This window comes from Ursus arctos, unplaced genomic scaffold, assembly GCF_023065955.2.
Source record: "Ursus arctos isolate Adak ecotype North America unplaced genomic scaffold, UrsArc2.0 scaffold_34, whole genome shotgun sequence".
Classification (NCBI taxonomy): domain Eukaryota; kingdom Metazoa; phylum Chordata; class Mammalia; order Carnivora; family Ursidae; genus Ursus; species Ursus arctos.
This window is the reverse complement of record NW_026623030.1, coordinates 10367285-10388286: the sequence shown is the minus strand read 5'-3', so window position 1 is coordinate 10388286 and position 21002 is coordinate 10367285. Positions and strand designations below refer to the sequence as shown.

The following is a 21002-nucleotide window of genomic DNA, read 5'->3' as shown; positions in this document are numbered from 1 at the left end:
TCCCCCTGCTTGTGTTCCCTCTCTCGCTGGCTGTCTCTATCCTGTCGAATAAATAAATAAAATCTTTAAAAAAAAAAAAAAAGAAACCTTAATGCTCTTAAAAAAAAATACACATTACACAGAAGGGTTGGTGCCTTTGAGTCTGGTCATAATCCCAGGGTCCTGGGATTGAGCCCTGCATCGGGCTCCCTGCTGGTGAGCCTTCTCCCTCTCCTCCCTGCGTGTGCTCTCACTCTCTCTCTCTCTCTCTCTCTCTCGCAAATAAATAAATAAAATCTTTAAAAAAGAAAGAAAGAAGGAAAGGAAGGAAGGAAGGAAGAAGGAAGGAAGGACAGAGGGAGGGAGAGAGAAAGGAGGAAGGAAGGAAAGGAAGGAAGGGAGGGAGGAAGAAGGAAGGAAGAACGGAGGGAGGGAGGGATGGAGGAAGGAGGAAGGAAGGAAAGGAAGGAAGGGAGGAAGGAACGAAAGAAAGAAAGAAGGAAAGAAAAAAGAAAGAAAAAAAAAAGAAAGAAAGGAAGGAAGAAAATCCATGTATAACTCCTGACTTTCCAAAAACTTAACTACTAATAGCCAACTGTTGACCAGAGGCCTTACCGATAACAAACAGTTGATTGACACGTATTTTGTATGCTCTATGTGTTATACACTGTATTCTTATGGTCAAGTAAGCTAGGGAGAAGAAAATGCTTTTTAGAAAATCATGAGGAAGAGAAAATACATTTATAGTACTGAACTGTATTGAAAATTATCTGTGCATGAATGGACCCACATAGCTGAAACCTGTGTTGTTCAAGGGTCAACTGCAGTGTTCCTCCTGACCTGGCTGCCTCTCTCTTAATCTCATCTCTGTCACCCTCCCGCTACTCCCCCTCCCCAACCCCAGTACAATACGATTCTTCTTTACTTGCACCCCGTGTCTCTTGCTTATCTACTTGAAAATGCCAAATGCCTTCAGGAAGCACCCATGATTCTGCCCCTAATCTCCGGTTGAGGCCAAGGGCCCATCCTCTCTGCTCCCATCTCCTTCCGTGCTTCTGTTAATCTTTGCTGAGTGCAGCGGCAGGCTCTGTGCTAAGTACTGCGTGTGCACTGCTTTATATGCTCTTCACTCCTGATGTCCCATTTGTATGTCATCATGGTTGACGGTGGTGCTATGGCCATCCATGTTTTACAGATAGGAAGACTGAAACTCAGACACTAAACTGCTCAAGGTCACACAGTGAGTAAGAGGGAACAGTAGATGGGAAACCCAGTTCTGTCTGATTGTAGGCAATCTGCAGTATCACAAATATAATTTGTAACCTGATTTCTTCTTTCCTTAGTCCACTGGGTGAGCGCTCATTTTTTTTTTTTTAACACTTTAGGGCTCTCACATCATCTCCTCTGCAAAGCCTATCCTGTTCCTCCCCTTCCCCCAGCTGAGTTAGGTGTTTCTTGCTTGGGGCTTCCATGGTCCTGGAAGCCCCAGGGAAATATCCTGTTAAAATCTCAATTCCAATCTCTCTCTTGAAAAAATCATGAGACTGTCAACACAGTCTCCGTGGCAACAATTACCAGAGTCTAGTAGTGTCTCCTCCCCAGCTTTGAGATGGGGCATCTACTCCATTTCCTTGAAGACCTCACCCCTCCCCAATACATCACCCCCACCACCATCATCCATGTATTTGTTTCCTGCCTGAAGCCCTTAACCCTTGGGACTCTGATGATATGTTTCTGATGATTCTTTTGCCTCTTGACAGCGACCCATGGAAACGAAAAAATGGTGTGTTGCATTTTTTCATCTGGCCCCCTCCGATATATTCAACATGTCACAAAAAGTGACAGAACCAAAGGAATTCAAAGTAAAGCTTTACATCCAAGTCTGCTGCAAGCATGTGTCACCTGCTACTGAACACGCTAGGGGGCATGACCACTATCCTGACTCAGAGCAAAACAGCATCTTTCCCTTTGTCTGGTGGCAGCCACAGAGACAGGAACAAGCCTGTCAGCAGTGGAGTTGCCTTCCTCTCTGGTTACAGATTATTTGTTATATAATTCCCTCTGCTATGATGGGAACTGCCCTTGGCTTCTGTGCAGGAAAAAGTTAACATAGCATTCCTGAGATTGCATATCCTTAGAAAAGCCTGCTGAAAAAGTTGGCCCTTGGCTGGGAATTTGGATTTAGGGAGAGTTTACTTATTCCCAGAATTGATAAGACTGGCACACAGTGCCTAAATTGTTTGTAGAAACAATGTAGTTTATGCTGAATACCTGTTTTCCTTCTGGGAGTCTGGAATTCTGGCACATGCTAGGCAGAGAGCTCATGTGACCAGTGCCTAAGAAAGTCTGGGTACTGAGTCTCTAATGAGCTTCCCTTACAGATGACATTGTTACACAGGTTGTCACAGCTCATTGCTGGGGGAATGCAGTGTACCCTGTGTGCCTCCCAGGGAGAGGACCTTGGGCCTAGTTGCCATTGGACTTCATCCCATGTGCCTTTTCCCTCTGTTGAGTTACCTTTGTGTCCTTTCATTGTAATACATCAGACCATGAGTAGGATGGGACACTAAGTCCTGTGAGATTTCCTAGAGAGTTATTGGATCTGGGGTGGGTCTTAGGGACACCTACACAGCTTCTCTCTGCTTGTCTGGATTCTACTCTCCCTCTTCCCTGAACCCTTACCTGGTTACTACACCTGGGAGCGATCCATCCCTATGCCCAATGAAGCTGTATATGAAGGCCTTGGAAACAGGGACTTGGATCAAGTCCTGCCTCTGTTTGGCATGATGCATGCCCTGGTAAATGGCCCCTAGTTACAAATTGTTTAATCCTCAGGTGCCTGGGTGGCTCAGTCAGTTAAGTGTCTGCCTTCGGCTCAAGTCATGATCCTGGAGTCCTGGGATCGAGTCCCACATTGTGCTACTTGCTCAACGGGCAGTCTTCTTCTCCCTCTGCCCTTCAGCCCACGTGTGCTCTCTCTCTCTCAAATAAATAAAATCTTTTAAAAAATATTTAAAAAACCCCCAAAACAAATTGTTTAATCGTCTTGGCTGGTACTTAGTCTGGTCGGTTCAGCCTCCCTAAGAGCAAAAATAGGCTTAGGTAGACCTGAGTTTGAATCCTAACTCTTGACTCTTATCTTCTGGGAACTTATTTCTTCATCTGTAAAATGAGTTAAGTTCGGTTTAATTTGGTGGATTCATGCAAAGTACTACACATAGTAACTATGGAGCAAACAGGAACTTTTTCTTTCCCAATTTTTTTTTTTTTAAAGTAAACTCTACAAGCAATGTGGGGGGCAAACTCACAACCCTGACAGCAAGAGTCACAGTCTCTACAGACTAAGCCAGCCAGTCTCCCCAGCAAATGGGAACTTTTTTTTTTTTTAAAGATTTTATTTATTCAGAGAGAGACAGGCAGTGAGAGAGGGAACACAAGTAGGGGGAGTGGGAGAGGAAGAAGCAGGCTCCCAGCGGAGGAGCCCGATGTGGGGCTCAATCCCAGGACTCTGGGATCACACCCTGAGCCGAAGGCAGACGCTTAACAATTGCGCCACCCAGGCGCCCCAAATGGGAACTTTTTATTATTTTTCTGATTATTGGTATAAAATCCCTCTCCACAAATAGACAGGAAACTTCTAACTGTTCTGTGCATGACTTTGTTGTAAAGTAAAAATAATAAAACTAGTCATTATAATTTTAAAAATTACATTTGAGTGTGTACTATGTGCTCTGTGTTGGGCTAAGCAATTTGCTTAGAGAATATATTTCATTTGATCCTTACAACAACCTTGTGAAATAGGTTCTATTACCATGTTAAAGTTGAGGAAATGAAGCTTAGCATAACCGTGGCTTCACGCAAGTAGGTGGCAGAGCTGGGATTCAAATCCAGGTGTATGACTCAGGTCAGGCCCCCATAATAAAGTACCATGGACTGGGAGACTTAACTATAGGAGTCAATTTTCCCACAGTCCGGAGGCTGGAAATCCAAGATCAAGGTGCCAGCGCAGTCAGTTTCTTTTCTTTTCGTTCTTTCTTTTTTTTTTAAGATTTTATTTTTTTGTCAGAGAGAGAGAGCACAGGCAGGGGCAATGGCAGGTAGGGGAGAAGCAGGCTCCCTGCTGAGCAAGGAGCCCAATGTGGGTCTCGATCCCAGGACCCTGAGATGACCTGAGCCGAAGGCAGACAGTTAACCGACTGAGCCACCCAGGGGCCCCAAATACCTTATTTGTTCTGATAAATTTTTTCTATATTGGGAATGATTGGGGAGGGAGGTGAATGCTCAATTTGCTTTACTTGGTCAGAAACTTTAATTCAGGGGCGCCTGGCTGGCTCGTTCAGAGAAGCATGTGACTCTTGATCTCGGGGTCATGAGTTCCAGCCCCACATTGGGTGATTACTTAAATGAACTTAGAAAAAAAAAAACAACAGAAAAAAACCCAACCCAAAAAACTTAAATGAACTTAGAAAACAACAACAACAACAAAACCCAACCCAAAAAATAGTCCAAATAGGGCTGCTAACCTTCCAGATGTCTAGAAACCTACCTCCCCATAAGGCTTTGACAGGGAACACTTGCAAGGGTTCCTGGATTTAGAAGTCCCGCAAAACTTGGACTTTACCCTAATAGGGAAAGAATTTGGAAGAGTGAGGGAAAAAAAAAAAGAAAAACAAAAGTAATTACACTGACTCAGAAATAAAGTCTTTTTTATTTATTCCCTAAACCAGAAGTAGTTAGCTGGGAGGCCCAGTGGCCTTTCCAGCTGATGGCAACAGGTAAGGGAAAAGTTTCTTTGAAGTTCCTCCAAAAATGTTTATCTGATTTCTTTTTGAGGTCAGATTGTTTTGGTCCCTGATCATTGTTCTGAAGAAGGAATGAAGATTGTCTGCAGAAGTATTGCAAACACTACTTTCATCTCCTACTTATTTGCAGAGGCACCCAATTTAATCATGACATTTGCTTGCACTGTAATTGTTCGCTTAAAGACTCCCTGTATGTTTTCAGACAAATAACTCATTCTCCTTGTAAAATGTAAGAGGGCTGGTGATTGGACTGATATGCCTAAATACATTTAAGCTAGACAGCTGCTGTGGTTAATTTGCCTTCAGAAATCCTAAAATGTTAACAAACTGAGTAGAACAGGATCAGGGTTCACAAGATATAAATTCTTAGACAAGGACGAGGGAGGATGAAAAGGGGCTGCAGTTTAAGCTCTAGGAGTTGAACCTTGGTTCAGAACTCTGATTTTTCAATTGTAAACAAGCAATGTCTCCAAGAGTTGTTATTTCTTGGAATTTCTTTTTCTTTCTTTCTCTCTTCCTTTCTTTCTTTCTTTCTTTCTTTCTTTCTTTCTTTCTTTCTTTCTTTCTTTCTTTCTTTCTTTCTTCTTCTTCCTGCGTGTCGGTTTTTTGGTTTGTTTTCTTTTTTTGTTTTTGGTAATCTCTACACCCATCATGGCCACACTGGACTAACTCTTGATAATATCATCTACATTTTGAAATGTAGGCTTAAGAGATCCTTAGGCAGCTTTGCATGGTTACTAAACTGAATGCCCTGAAGACTAGACTAACAAGGGCACTAGTGAAGGGCCCGCCATTAGAAAGAAGATACGGTTCTAGGGCAGAGGTTGGGAATCCCTGGGTCAAATCTAGCCCACTGCCTCTTTTGTAAACAAAATGTTACCATGACAGAGTTGAGCAGTTATAACAGAGGCAGGATGGACCACAAAGCCTAAAGCATTTACTATCTGGCCCTTTGCAGTAAAAGTTTGCCAACCCGTTCTCCAGAGCCTCAAGTTGGCCCCATCCCCACTTCTTTTACTGGCCTAGTGGGGAGCACGCTGTATCAAGTATCACACAAAGAACTGACCACCCAAGCTCTGGCTACACTGGGTTTCCTCCCACATGATAAACTTCGCCATCCATTAATGCTTGAGCCACGGGTTTAACTAAGCTGGTAAAAGCAGTGAATGCATCTCTAGTCTCAATTAACTGAAGCCAGAAAAGAAATATGCAAGAACTTTATTTCAGAAACTTTTAAACTAGTAATCATTAGAGGGGAATCTTCTTTAACTTGATCTTTTCTTCTACATTTGAAAAGTATCTCATCTTTGTTAACATTTCCTTGGCTTTTTCCAAATCATCTGAAATAAACAGAGACGTTAAGGTGAGGCTTCATTTCAAGCAAGAATAAAACTAACTCTACTGACCAAGGTAGCCAGTCCGAATCACAGATAAAGTTTTAAAATGAAAACTGTGAGATCTGTATTTGCATCTGTCTGTATGTTTATGTATGTCTGCTAAGTATATATATTTTCTTGTCTCCCAATAGTATTACCAAATTAATTTACAAAATTCCTTAAAAGAGTTGTATTGTCTCTACAACCCAGCAATTTTATTACTGGGTGTTTACCCCAAAGATACAAATGTGGCAATCTGAATGGGCACCTGAACCCCAATGTTTATAGCATCAATGTCCACTATAGCCAAACTATGGAAAGAACCCAGATGTCCATTGGCAGATGAATGGATAAGGAAGATGTGGTATATATACACAATGGAATATTACTCAGCCGTAGAAAAGGAAATCTTGCCATTTGCAGCGATGTGGATGGAACTAGAGGGTATTATGCTAAGTGAAATAAGTCAATCAAAAAAAGACAATTATTAGATGATCTCTGGTGGAGATCCACTGATACGTGGAATTTAAGAAACAAGGCAGAGGATCATAGGGGAAGAGGGGAAAAAATGAAACAAGACGAAACCAGAGAGGGAGACAAACCATAAGAGACTCATAATCTTTTTTTTTTTTTTAAAGATTTTATTTTTTTATTTGACAGAGATAGACAGCCAGCGAGAGAGGGAACACAAGCAAGGGGAGTGGGAGAGGAAGAAGCAGGCTCCCAGCAGAGGAGCCTGATGTGGGGCTCGATCCCAGAACGCCGGGATCACGCCCTGAGCTGAAGGCAGACGCTTAACGACTGAGCCACCCAGGTGCCCCAAGAGACTCATCATCTTAAGAAACAAAGCCGAGGGTGGCTGGAGGGGAGGGGTTGGGGGGATAGGGTGACTGGGTGATGGACATTGGGGAGGATATATGTTGTAATGAGTGCTGGGTATATAAGACTGATGAATCACAGACCTGTACCCCTGAAACAAATAATACATTATATGTTAATTAATTGAATTTAAATTAAAAAAATTCGGGGCGCCTGGGTGGCTCAGTTAGTTAAGTGACTGCCTCCGGCTCAGGTCAGGATCCCAGAGTCCTGGGATTGAGCCTCACATCAGGCTACCTGCTCACTGGGGAGCCTGCTTCTCCCTCTCCTGTTCCCTCTCCTTGTGCTCTCTCTCTCTCTGTCAAATACATAAATAAAATCTTAAAAAAAAAGTTAAAAAAATAAAAATTAACAAAAAAAGGAGTTGTATCCTGTCTTAGAGAGAAATAAGTTCTTACATAAATTAAGTCTTCCTAAAACTTCCAGAAATATAGGAACCAGGGGCGCCTGGGTAGCACAGTCGTTAAGCGTCTGCCTTCGGCTCAGGGCGTGATCCCAGCGTTCTGGGATCGAGTCCCACATCAGGCTCCTCCGCTGGGAGCCTGCTTCTTCCTCTCCCACTCCCCTGCTGTGTTCCCTCTCTCGCTGGCTGTCTCTCTGTCACATAAATAAATAAAATCTTAAAAAAAAAAAAGAAATATAGGAACCAACTCAAATATTTTTATTGTCACGTAACTTGTATAAATCTTTGGTAAGTAAGACTAGTTTGGTATTATTGGTTTAATAAAATAGGTATGTTTTCAGAGTTGTTAACATTAAATTATAATGCAGACATACATTGTAATTCTGCTTGGATTTACTAGTCAAATAACCGAATATTATATTTATTAGATGTTTAAAATTATAGAGATGGTAAATTTGATATTACTCAAATTAACTCATTCTGATAAACTTTATGTTTTAAAGATTTTATTAATTTACTTGAGAGAGAGAGAGCGAGCACAAGCAGGAGGAGCAGCAGAGGAAGAGGGAGAAGCCTCCTCCCCACTGAGCAGGGAGCCTGAAGTGGGGCTCGATCCCAGGACCCTGGGATCATGACCTGAGTCGAAGGCAGACACTTAACTGACTTAGCCACCCAGGTGCCCCTGATAAACTTTATTTATAATAATAATTATACTTCATAATATGCTGCCTAAAAATCATTTCCAAGATCTTTTTTTGGCAACTTGGAGCCTTAGAGTCTAGTAAGCTAAGTTAAATAATAGATATTACATATATAAATAATTTCTAAATAAGATAAAGTGTTAAAACTTTCACCATTAAGCAAAAGTTTAAGTTTATATACTTTTGGCTATTTATTTTTATATGGCCCAGAGAGGCCAAGGATCTTGGGTCTCTCTTTTTTTTTTTTTTAAAGATTTTATTTAGTTATTCGACAGAGATAGAGACAGCCAGTGAGAGAGGGAACACAAGCAGGGGGAGTGGGAGAGGAAGAAGCAGGCTCCCAGTGGAAGAGCCTGATGTGGGGCTCGATCCCATAACGCCAGGATCACGCCCTGAGCCGAAGGCAGACGCTTAACGACTGTGCCACCCAGGCGCCCTGGATCTTGGGTCTCTTAATAAACATGTCCTTGCCACATTAAAAACAGTTATTTCAGGAAACATATACCTCTACAGCTTATGAGATGGTATATTCATAAAATTTGTTAATCTATTACAGAATACTGGAATATTATAGTTCTCAATTGTCTACTTCCTAGTTTTCTCTGTAAAATAAAGGTCAGTAATGTTTAAAATGTATAATCAATATGTAAAAAAATAAGACTACGAGTAACGAGATTGAAGGGAAACAACTTTGTATACAAAGAATGGAAGAAAAGTAGGACATGTTTTTATATGAAAAGTATGTAAAGAATGAAGAGTATGTTTCCTTTAAGATAAAAAAAAAAGTAATTTTGTCCTAAATGTAGAATGGAAAGAGGGAAAGAATAAAACGAAACATGAATGGATATTGAGAGTTGTAAAAGGTTTGTGGAAAAGGAATTTTGTGTTGTGAGGTTAAAGCTGGCTAAGATTGGGGCGCCTGGGTGGCTCATTCCATTAAGCGTCTGCCTTCGGCTCAGGTCATGATTTCAGGGTCCTAGGATTGAGCCCCACATCGGGCTCCTTGCTCAGTTGGGAGCCTGTTTCTCCCTCTCCATCTGCCCCTCTGCCCTGCCTGTTTGTGCTCTCTCTGTCAAATAAATAAATAAAATCTTAAAAAAAAAAAAAAAAAAAGGGGGCACCTGGGTGGCTCAGCTGTTAAGCGTCTGCCTTTGGCTCAGGTAATGATCTCAGGGTCCTGGGACTGAGCCCCACATCGGGATCCCTGCTTGGTGGGAAGACTGCTTCTTCCTCTCACACTCCCCTTGCTTGTGTTCCCTCTCTCGCTGTCTCTCTCTGTCAAATAAATAAAATTTTGAAAAAAAAAAAAAGCTGGCTAAGAATAAGTGGATTTATAATTATATAGTTTTTTTTGTTTTTGTTTTTTTTAAATATTTAATTAATTAATTTATTTGACCAAGAAATAGAGGGTCAGAGACCACAAGCAGGGAGAAGCAGGCTCCCTGCTGAGCAGGGAGTCCAATGTGGGGCTCAATGTTAGGCTCCATCCCAGCACACTGGGATCATGACCTGAGCTGAAGGCAGGTGCTTAACTGACTGAGCGACCCAGGTGCACCTATGGTGTTGTTTTTTTTTTATATGAACTTTATTTTTTAATTTTTTAAAAAGCTTTTATTATTATTATTTTTTTAAGTAATCTCTACAACCAACGTGTGGCTTGAACTCACAACCCTGTGATCAAGACTCGTACACTCCACTGACTGAGCCCAGTCAGGTGCCTCTTGAAATGAATTTTAATCTCAGTAGTGTAGTGACAAAACCAGAGTTTGGTTTTCTCTGTTAAAATGACAAAGTTTTGGGATGCCTGGGTGGCTCAGTTGGTTAAGCATCTGTGTTTGGCTCAGGTCATGATCCCAGAGTCCTGGGACTGAGTCCTGCATCAGGCTCCTTGTTCAGCAGGGAGTCTGCTTCTCCCTCTGCCTACCGCTCCCCCTGCTTGTGCTCTCTCTCTCTGACAAATAAATAAAATATTTTTTAAAAATGGCAAAGTTTTTTTGATTATTGGTCTGGTCTTAATAAAAGACTGTAAAAGATTTTTCTTTACCTTTTGAGTTACCTGCCTAGGTAACATAAATTCTGTGTCTTATCAGAATAATTTTGTATGCTTCAAGTTGTCTTTATCACGTCCTTCATTACTTAAGAGAACAAAGTCTTCTCACTATTCAGGGATAAGGTTCTTTATTTTTTATGTTACCTCCTGCATTTGTCTTTGAAATTTTTTATCACCACATTGGTTAAATGGATAACTAAGTATTGTTTTACAACGACCTATGATCCTATTTAATTATATATTTAAAGCATTTGACATTTTGGACAACTTCCCAAAATCGAATTCTAAATAAAGTCTTCCTGACCTCAAACTAACTTTGAATTTTCTGAGAGGATCCCTGGAAACCCTCGAAGGGTTTGTTCTCTCACTTTCCAAAGAGAGATGTTAATCTAATTTGGTTTATTTGATTAAATTATATTGCATTGGAACCACGTCAAAGAAGAGATATCTAATCTTCTCTAGGTTACATTTGTATGAGCAGAATGTTATTATTTTAGAAATTCTATAAAGTTCCTAGAAATTTGCCAATGCCCTCACTATAATATATCCTGGTATAATGTTACTAGTCTAGTTATTATGTTAAAATGTTCTATGTCACAGAAACAACCAAATTTCCTTGTCAACTGAGTTATTTTTATAACAAACTCTCATCAGATCTTTAACTGTGGTCATTTTATGTCTTTCGCTATCCACAGATAGCTGTGGTTTTACTCTGATGCTTTCCTAAAAGCTCCTGCAACCAGCTACGTGCCAGAAGATATGTGTTTAACAAAAAGGGACGGTCTCAGAGTCTCATGAAGAAGGACTGTACCAGGCACAGGCTTCTGATGGCATTGCTTAAATAACCTTGAGATCAAAACAATAAACTAAGTTAGGATTTCCAAAACTAGAATGAAAAAGCCAATGGCTTCATGACATAACAATGTAAGTTTTACTTCTTTTGATTTTATTTATTCATTTGAGACAGAGAGATAAAGAGAGAGTGCATGAGCAGGGGAAGGGGCAGAAGGAGAGGGAGAACCAGACTCCCCGCTGAGCAGGGAGGCGGACTGGGGGGGGGGGTAAGGGGGGCTCGATCCCAGAACCTGGAGATCATGACTTGAGCTGAAGGCAGACACTTAACCATCTGAGCCACCCGGGTTCCCCACATTTTACTTAAAAAAAAAAAAAAAAATTTTTTTTGTATTTATGTAAGTTTTTATTTAAATTCCAGTTAACGTACAGTGTAATATTAGTTTCAGGTATACAATTTAGTGACTCAACAATTCTATACAACACCCAGTGCTCATCACAACTGCACTCCTTAATCCCCATCACCTGTTTAACCCATCCCCCCACTCACCTCCCCGCTGGTAACCATCAAGTTTCTCTATTGTGAAGTCTATTTCTTGGTTTGCCTTTCTCTCTTTTTTTTTTTTTTTTTAAGATTTTATTTATTTATTCGACAGAGATAGAGACAGCCAGCGAGAGAGGGAACACAAGCAGGGGGAGTGGGAGAGGAAGAAGCAGGCTCATAGCGGAGGAGCCTGATGTGGGGCTCGATCCCAGAACGCCGGGATCACGCCCTGAGCCGAAGGCAGACGCCCAACCGCTGTGCCACCCAGGCGCCCCTCTCTTTTTCTCCCCCTATGACTGTTTGCTTTGTTTGTTTGTTTTTAAAGATTTATGTATTTATTTTAGAGAGAGACTGAGAGAGAGCACAAGTGGGAGGGGCAGAGAGAGAGAGAGAGAGAAAATTCCCACCAGACTCCACGCTGACTGCGGGGCTCTACCTCAGGACCCTGCTATCATGACCTGAGCTGAAACCAAGAATTGGAAGCTTAACCGACTGAGCCATTCAGGTACCCCCAATTTGTTTTGTTTCTTTTAAAGACTTTATTTTATTTGAGAGGGAGAGAGAGAGAGAGACGGAGAGCATGAGCAGGGGGAAGGGCAGAGAGAGAGGGACAAGCAGACTCCGCGCTGAGCAGGGAGCTTGACTCTCGGGCCTCAATCCCAGGACCTGAGATCATGACCTGAGCTGAAGGCAGACGCTTAACTGACTGAGCCACCCAGGCGCCCCATGTTTGTTTTGTTTCTTAAGCGCAAACTGGTGCAGCCACTCTGGAAAACATCTAGAGGTTCCTTAAAAAGTTAAAAATAGAACTACCTTACAATCCAGCAATTACACTACTAGGTATTTGCCCAAAGAATACAAAAAGGTACTAATTTGAAGGGATACACGCACCCCAATGTTTATAGCAGCATTATCAACATTAGCAAATTATGGAAACAGCCCAAGTGTCCATCCACTGATGAATGGATAGAGAAGATGTGGTATATATATGTAGATATACAATGGAATATTACTCAGCCATAAAAAAGAATGAAATCTTGCCATTTGCAATGATGTGGATGGAGCCAGAGAGTATAAAGCTAAGTGAAATAAGTCAGGCAGAGAAAGGCAAATGCCATATGATTTCACTCATATATGGAATTTAAGAAATAAATTTTACTTTTGTAAACAAAATGAAAACATTTATCTTTTTTCCCTGCCCGATTCCTCAAAAAACTCTGAAACTATTATTGAGTAGTCTTATTTTCATGGCAATGTAACTATTTGCATAGGCTCAGCAAGAATCTGTCCTTTTTGTGATAGGACGTAATTTAAAACATTGGTTATATGACCATGGCTTTGACTGGAACGTCACATTTGAAAATGATGCACAAAATCAGACCAAACAGACAATTTTAAGGAAGTAAGGCTGACTTTATGGAGCCAAAGCTTACAAAGCCCTTTTGGAAAAAAATGGGTTGGCACCTGGCTTTAGGGTTCTTAGCCTTACAGGTGAATAAAGAAGGTCACTTCCCTGCAGGTCCAGGAAATTTAGGATGTTTTGGGGAACCTCAAGAAGAGAAGAATTCACCCAAATCTATAGGTAGTACAGGTGACATCCGATGGCAAATTCTTGGTTTGACTTCCTAACATTGAGAGACTTTTTTTTTCTTTTTTAAGTGGGCTCCATGCCCAATGCAGGGCTTGAACTCACAACCCTGAGATCAAGACCTGAGCTGAAAGCAAGAGTGAGATGCTTAACGGACTGAGACACACAGTTGCCCTCATCGAGGGCCCTTTAAAGTCCAATCTGAGATTCCTTATAAAAACTTCCATAAAGAAAATTTCAAAATGTCTGTATTGTTGATTACTATTCTCATTGCACTCATGTAAATAATTAGGCCAACTTTAATGCAACTAAAGTTATTTTGTAAACAAAACTATTCTTACCTTGATAACCTTTGATTAAAAAGGGGGTTGACCGTAGATAGAAATTTTATGACAGTGGAAAAGTATATCACACCCAGAATCTAGTCTTGAGGTTTTATTATCTTCCTGTAAATCAAACTGGATCCTGCCATCTTACACATTTTGTCAGCCCTTAGCAAATTCCTTTTTTTTCTTTTCTTTTTTCGTTTTTAGCCCTTAGCAAATTCTTTTTTTTTTTTTTTTTTTAAGATTTTTTATTTATTTATTCCACAGAGAGAGAGACAGCCAGTGAGAGAGGGAACACAAGCAGGGGGAGTGGGAGAGGAAGAAGCAGGCTCCCAGCAGAGAAGCCTGATGCGGGGCTCGATCCCAGGGCTCTGGAATCACACCTGAGCTGAAGGCAGACGCTTAACGACTGAGCTACCCTGGAGCCCCAAGCCCTTAGAAAATTCTTAATTCTCCGAGTTTCCTTCAGTATCTGGTTACAACTCTCCAAAGCGCTGTTTCCCATTTTTCTCCTTCCCTCCTGACTTGGCATCACTGAGAACTAAAACCTAATCCTTTCTGGAACTCAGGTGGTCTTGTGGTCGCCCTTTCCTCTGGGATCTGAAACGCCCTGTAAGCTAAGGCCAGACAACTTGATATAAGCATCAAAGAACTCATCACACAACAGTGGGCAACCTTTGTGCCTGGACTTGCTGACACTTGGGCTACCCCAAAAGTCCACCAGAAGTCCTGTGTCTTCCATGCTCTGCTCTGGGAAATAGCCATGGCTGTGACATTGACGTCTATGGCATCACTACCAACATTCAAACTATAAAACAAGAAATCTATCAGATTGCCACAGCTGTCCTCACACCACCATGTAAAGATGCTTAAGAGTTCAGTGTCTTCTCATGTGACTGCCCGCCCTCTGGACTCAGAAATTGGGTTTATAGTCTGTTCCCACCATTAGCCTTTGTTTTCTTTTTGTTTCCATAGAGATGCTCCTCATTAAATGCCTGGTTGCTCACATCATCCAGCAACTATCCTCTTCTACCAAGTCTCAACAGATGGTTCAGCTAGTCCTTTATAAACAAAGGGTGATCAAATGAGAAATGGACTTACACTGTTCAGAGGAAAGAAGAATGTCTCTTCTTCCCGTCTCTTTCTTACTGTTCGCCAGAAGATAGGACCCCTGTCTCCCAGTACCAGAGGGAGGATAGAAGCCTAGCTTTAATAAGCCCAGTTAGAAAACCCAGATCAGTTTCACTTGGACCCACCCCCACTACCTTCCCTTTTTTGTAATTTTTCATTTCCCAGAATCTACTGAGACCTTGCTCATCCCCCTCCCTATTCCCTCATTCTCCCTTTTTAAAAAGCTTTTGTTTATTTATTTATTTGAGAGAGAGAGAGACCATGAGCAGGGGGGCGGATAGAGGGAGAGGGAGAAGCAGGCTCCTTGATGAGCAGGGAGCCCGATGTGTCGCTCGCTCACAGGACCCTGGGATCATGACCTGAGCTGAAAGCAGATGCTTAACCAACTGAGCCACCCAGGCATCCTTCATTCTCTCTTTAAACACCCAGTAATCTCTGTATAAACCGGGAGTTCAGTTCGTACCAGACTCTTCCCTATTGCAATAGTTATTACTGATTAAAATCTATCCCTACTACTTTAAGTAGTATCTGGCTTTACCGTTGACAGCGTACAAGCATCTCTTCGGGTCCCTGTTGTCAATTCTTCAGGCATAGTCTCAGAAGTGGAATTGCTAGATCTTATGGGGATCCTATTTTTAATTCCTTGAGGAAACGCCATAATGTTTTCCATAGTGGTTGCACTGTTTTACATCCCCACCAACAATACACAAGGGTTTCAACTTCTCCAGACCCTTGCCAATACTTATTATTTTCTGGGTTTTCTAATACCAGCCATGGTAATCTGTATGAGGTGGTACCTCGTGTGGTTTTGGTTTTTCATTTGCCTAATGATTAGTGATGTTGCACATCTTTCCATGTGCTTACTGACTATTCGTGTATCTTCTTTGCATGTTCTATTCCTTAAGCTGGGTGGTGGGGACAAGGCTGTTTCTTCTGTTTTTATTCCTTAAATTATACTTAAATATTATTTATTCTTCTTAAAATCTACAAAAAAAAAATCTACAAAAGTGCAGTAGGAGATGGGGGTGAGGCCTGGTGAAACACCTGAATAGCCAGTGGGTTGGATTTCAGGCAGACATATCAGGCTGTTAATCTGTATTTCCCTGACATCCTTTTAGAAACCCTCCCTCTGCCTGTGTCTCAGAATGGACTTCTACAGTCCTTGCAAACTGGACTGCACACTGTGTAAGCCTGTCCCCTCAGCACTAGCTGATCGGATATCTGGCTCAAGTTGGGCCAAACAAATCCCCCCCCCTTGGGAGTCTAGAGTTGGGTCTAGGGGACTTTAGTCGAATGGTCAAAGTCCTTGTTCTTAGAAGGTAATGGATCTAGGCGAACTAAGGAGTCAGCCAGGGAGAGAGTCAGCCAGCGGGGGAGCCCATTTTGGAGCACTGTACACTAATGAGGAAGTGGATGGAACTGGTTTATAGTGACGAGAAGAGGATGGAATGAAACTGCCATAGGCTTCAAGTCCAGGACCACAGTTTTGATTCCAGACTGCTTTCTGGTTCCCAGGCTTTGCCCCAGAAGAGCTCTTATCACACCGTATACTATGATCATCACAGGGACTTTCTCTGTGGATTCGGGGAGATAGTCCTAATTCCTAATAACAACTTCCTTTTTATCTGGGCTAACTTGAGTGGCCTTCTGCTTCCTGCAATCAAATGATCCTTCAGCCAAAGGGCCATTATTCCTTTACTTAAGGGTGGCACAAGTCTGGGATGGAGAGAAAGACTGTTCTTACTTCAAAATAGCTGGAAATAGACTGAACCTCTTCGAGTTGAAAGCCAGGAGCAATGGGGACCAGGGTGAACATCCCATTTTTTGAAATTTGGGCATAGCTCTGCCGTGGGCCTCTCCTTCTGGGCTTTGCAAAGGAAAGGGGTGTGCAGGCTTTGCCAAATTTTGACTGTGCAGCCTTGCCTCAGGATCTGCCTGTGTTGGCTTCAGCCTACATCCTGTAACTTAACTTCTACTTGCTAAAGGGGAACAGAAGCACTTTCATCTACTCTTTCATGGCATATCACTGGGTTTTGGCACACAGCTTATTCCTCCAGCAAGGCTGTGAATCCTTGAAGGGAGAAATGTCCACTTGCCTATATTTCATAGCTCCCCATGTACCTATCATAGGATGGGTATATAATAGCTACTTATTGAACTGATGGTTACACCTCAGTGCTTACAGTTTCTTCCCATATTCAAGAAAGTCAAGAAATGAGGAAAGTACCTTGTTCAAAAGCTCTGCTCACATTGTCAGTCAATTCGTTCTGTTTAGCTGAAAGAGAAAATCATAATTTTAATTTTTTTAAAGATTTTATTTATTTATTTGACAGAGAGAGAGACAGCCAGCGAGAGAGGGAACACAAGCAGGGGGAGTGGGAGAGGGAGAAGCAGGCTCCTAGCAGAGCAGGGAGCCTGATGCGGGGCTCGATCCCAGGACCCTGGGATCACGCCCTGAGCCGAAGGCAGACAAGCTTAACGACTGAGCCACCCAGGTGCCCCTAACTCTTCTATTTATATAGAGCAATGATGTGAATATAACACTTTGTAGATGCTTTCAACACAACGCAGTAGGGAGCTTAGATTCCAGGGTAAGGCCTCATAAGCCCTGGGTCCACATGTACCATGACAGCAGCTCCTGTGTTTTGTTTTAAGATTTATTTATTTATTTTTTAAAAAAGGCCCCCCCCCTTTTTAAAAATATTTTATTTATTTATGTGACAGAGAGACAGCCAGCGAGAGAGAGAACACAAGCAGGGGGAGTGGGAGAGGAAGAAGCAGGTTCCCAGCGGAGGAGCCCGATGTGGGACTCGATCCCGGAACGCCAGGATCACGCCCTGAGCCGAAGGCAGCCGCCTAACGACTGCGCTACCCAGGCGCCCCTAAGATTTATTTTATTTGAGAGAGAGACAGAGAGGACGCAATGTATGCATGGGGGATGGGCAGAGGGAGAGAGAGAGAATCTCAAGCAGACTCTCCATTGAAGGCAGAGCCCGACTTGAGGCTCAATCCCACCTGAGATCATGACCTGAGCTGAAACCAAGAACTGGACCCGTGACTGACTGAGCCACCCAGGCGCCCCGGCAGCTTCTGTTTAGTGCAGCTGACCCTACTCACATTATGATTTTCTACCTCTGAAAGGTTTGAGTGCCAATCACTAAGGCTTATAAAATGGCTATACAATCATTAAAAAAGATAAAAATAAAAATAGGACAAGGAAATGTTTTGATTGTCTCCACGAAGCAGTCTGAATTTTCCAGATTTCAGGTAGGAGAAAATTCGCGAACTGGGATTGCCTATGGGTAGGGCATTACAGTGTTTCCAACAACCACTTGCAAATTATACAGCCTTCCAGGAAAATGAACCATTTAGATCATATTGTACCATAAGAGAGAAGATGCCAGAGAAGGTAAAGGAGGGGCTACCTCATGTTTCTGCTGTGTCCTCATTAGGAAATGAAGAATTTTACTATGTGTGTTTTCCCGATATAAAAAGTATCAATCACTTATACGGCGCCTGCTTTCAAAGCACTTTCAAATTCATTATACCTCCATTGTAGGCAGTACAGGTATTGGGAGACGGCCCTAGTCATATGGCTGGTTGAGTGGAGGAGCTGGGAGCACACCCCAAGTCTCTAGACTCCTAGACAGTGGTGGGAAACTAGCAACGTGGTGTTGACAAAAGAACACTGGATTAGAAGTCTAGAGGCTCAGAAGTTCTGCCCAGATCTAACCAGCTCTATGCCTTTGAATATTTGCTGACTTTGGGCCTTAGCAAATGCCTGTAGGGGAGGAAACTTAGGAATTAATCTAAATGAAACCAGACATTCACTATAGGGCTAAAATAGCTCCCACCAGCGACTGAGCACCTGCTATGGGACAGGCACTATGTTATGTGTTTTACGTGTTTAATTTGATTTAATTTAATCCTTGCAACAACCAGTACAATGTTAGCTCCATTTTACAGATGAGGAAACTGAGGCTCAGAGGGGTGAAGTCGCTTGCTCAAGGTCACATATAAAGTCAATGGCAGTGTTGACACTGCACCCAAGACCCCCTCACAGCAGAGCATCATGTTTCTCTGCCTTCCAAAGCTGTGCAGACAGGGCTTCTGATTGTAAGCCCTGAGGTCCTCTTCCAATACCACCCAGCCCTAAGGCTGTTGGTACATCCCTAGCTGATAGACATCCCCTCTGCCCACTGCCATTTTACTGATTTTAGCTTCTTTATTCATTATTTATTCATTCAATTAATATTTACTGAGCCCCTGTTATACACCATGTACTACTGCTTTGGCTGAGGACATGATGGGACCAAAAAGCAGACACAGTTTCTGCTTCTGCAGAACTTCCAGTCTAAGGAGGAAGAGAGGCTGACATTGGCCAAATAATCTCATGTAGAACAGTAAGGTTATTACTGTGATTAGTCCTACAAGGGAGAGGTACCCACTGTCAAAAGATACAGATAAAGAGGTTCTCTGAGGATTCTCTGAGGAAGTGATGACTGCCCCCAGCCCTGGAAGAGGAAGAGTTCACTAGAGGAAGGAGGAGAAGAGGGTTTTAAGTAAAAGAATAGCATATGCAAAGGCCCTAGCGTAGAGAGCTGATTAGTACAGATGAGGAAGTAGAAATGGCTAGAGTAGAGGGGCAAATGGGAGGAAGCAGACGTCAGATCATGCAGGGCCTTGTAAGCCCTTCTAAAGACTTTGCTCTTTAATCTGAGACCAGTGGGAAGCCACTTAAAAGTTTTAAAGCAAGACCAAGGGTAATATGATTAGATTTGGGTTTCGAAAGCTCTCATAAGTGACGCCGTAGGAATATATTCGATTGAAGGTAGAGCTAGACCAGTCTGGAGCTATTGCAGTTGTCCAGGTGAGAAAGAATGGCAGCTTGGAACAGGGTGCTGGCAGTGCAGACAGACAGATTTGGGACATATTTAGAAGGTCAGCATTTCGAGATTTGGTGATGACTGCCTATGGGGGAAAGGGAGGTTGGTAGGAACGCCTCCTCAGTGTTTTGGACTTGTACAACTGGATGGTGTCATTCACTTAGGGAACATCAGCAAAGGAATAGGTTGTTTTTTTTAGGAGGGAGGGGAGAAGCTCATGAATTCCATTTTGGATACTGAGTTGGAATATATAAACTCCATGAAGACACGGGCCATGTCTTTCTTGTTCACTGTGTCTTGCACAATGTTTGATACACAGTGAGCACGCCACAAACATTTGTATGCACATGCGTGCATACAAGTGGAGTGAGAACTTGGAACTTTTTTACATGACATGGTTAATTTTATGTGTTAACTTAGTTGGGCTATGGTGCCCAACTCTTAGGTCAGACGCTAGTCTAGATATTGCTGTGAAGGTATTTTGTAGATGTGATTGACATTTACAACCAGTTGACTCTAAGTAAAGATTAGTTTGGATAATGTGGGCATAGAAGCCCTGCTTGAGTTTCCAGCCTGCTGGTCTGTCTGGCATATTTTGGACTTGTTAGCCCTCACAATTCTGTGAGCCAATTCCTTAAACAGGTTTCTCTCTCTCTCTCTCTCCATATATACATGTATACTATTGGTTCTGTTTCTCTGGAGAACCCTGACTGATACAGTGTGAAATAAAGTGGAAAACAAAGCAATATGCGATCAGAAGTCAGTTTTTCAATCTTTCCTCTACAATGTGACCTTGGGCTTTTCCATGAACTTCTAAGGACTAATTATTCTTGTCAGAGACAATAATAACATCTAAATGTCATGGGTAGGAAGGAGGATTGCAATCTGCAAAATATTATTACATTCTTGGTTTAAGCTGCCTTCTGGAAAGTTGAGAGATGTTGCAAGTCTAACCTTCAGACAAAATTGGTTTCAGGATAACCAAGAAAAAAAAATACTCCCTGGATCATTATGATGACCTGTATGTAGTCTTTATATTCATTTTTTCACCTAACCTTGGACATGTACTCATAACAGCAATAAAATGCATTCAGTGGTATTTTATCTTTTACCTCTGACAATAGATTCAATCTCTTTCATGGCAGCTTCGCTTTGAGCTTCTGCAAGTTTTTCATTAATTTCCATTATTTCCATGAGGAACTGCCTGTCCATTTCATAATCTGTCCCTTCGGGAATCTCTACTCCATGGAGCTTTAGCTATTGGGACATAAAGCAGAGAAAAGTAACGTTGGTTGAAGAGACTGTGCCCAGAGTCATAAATCCTACTCACAGAATAGAACAGAACAGAATACCATTCACAAAAAACCAAAAAATAAAAAAACAAACCACCAAACAAAAAACAAAAAATTGAACGGTCTTAACAGTGAAAGTATGAAGGTAAGGTACGGGAAAGTTGGACTGAGAAAGTAGTGCTGGGACGGGATTCTTCTCCCCTACCTGTAGCTGTGTGACCCTGGGGGAGTTGTTCCTCCACTTGGGAGACTG

The 21002-nt window shown here is 42.1% G+C and overlaps 1 protein-coding gene across 4 annotated transcripts in view; it reads right to left on the bottom strand.

Moving 5' to 3' along the window:
• Window positions 1-21002, bottom strand: part of HSCB (HscB mitochondrial iron-sulfur cluster cochaperone) — a 34994-nt gene that overhangs the window by 11458 nt on the left and 2534 nt on the right. The window contains exons 4-6 of one of the 4 annotated variants that reach the window (XM_026484719.4): window positions 20570-20714; window positions 16799-16846; window positions 5985-6121 (exon numbers count right to left, since the gene is read on the bottom strand). In XM_026484719.4, coding sequence (XP_026340504.1) covers window positions 6030-6121; window positions 16799-16846; window positions 20570-20714 — 285 coding nt within the window. In that variant the 3' untranslated portion in view covers window positions 5985-6029. Of the gene's footprint in view, window positions 1-5984; window positions 6122-6978; window positions 7128-16798; window positions 16847-20569; window positions 20715-21002 lie in introns of those variants that run through there. The other 3 variants (XM_057305896.1, XM_026484721.4, XM_048221468.2) reach the window with 3 other exon arrangements.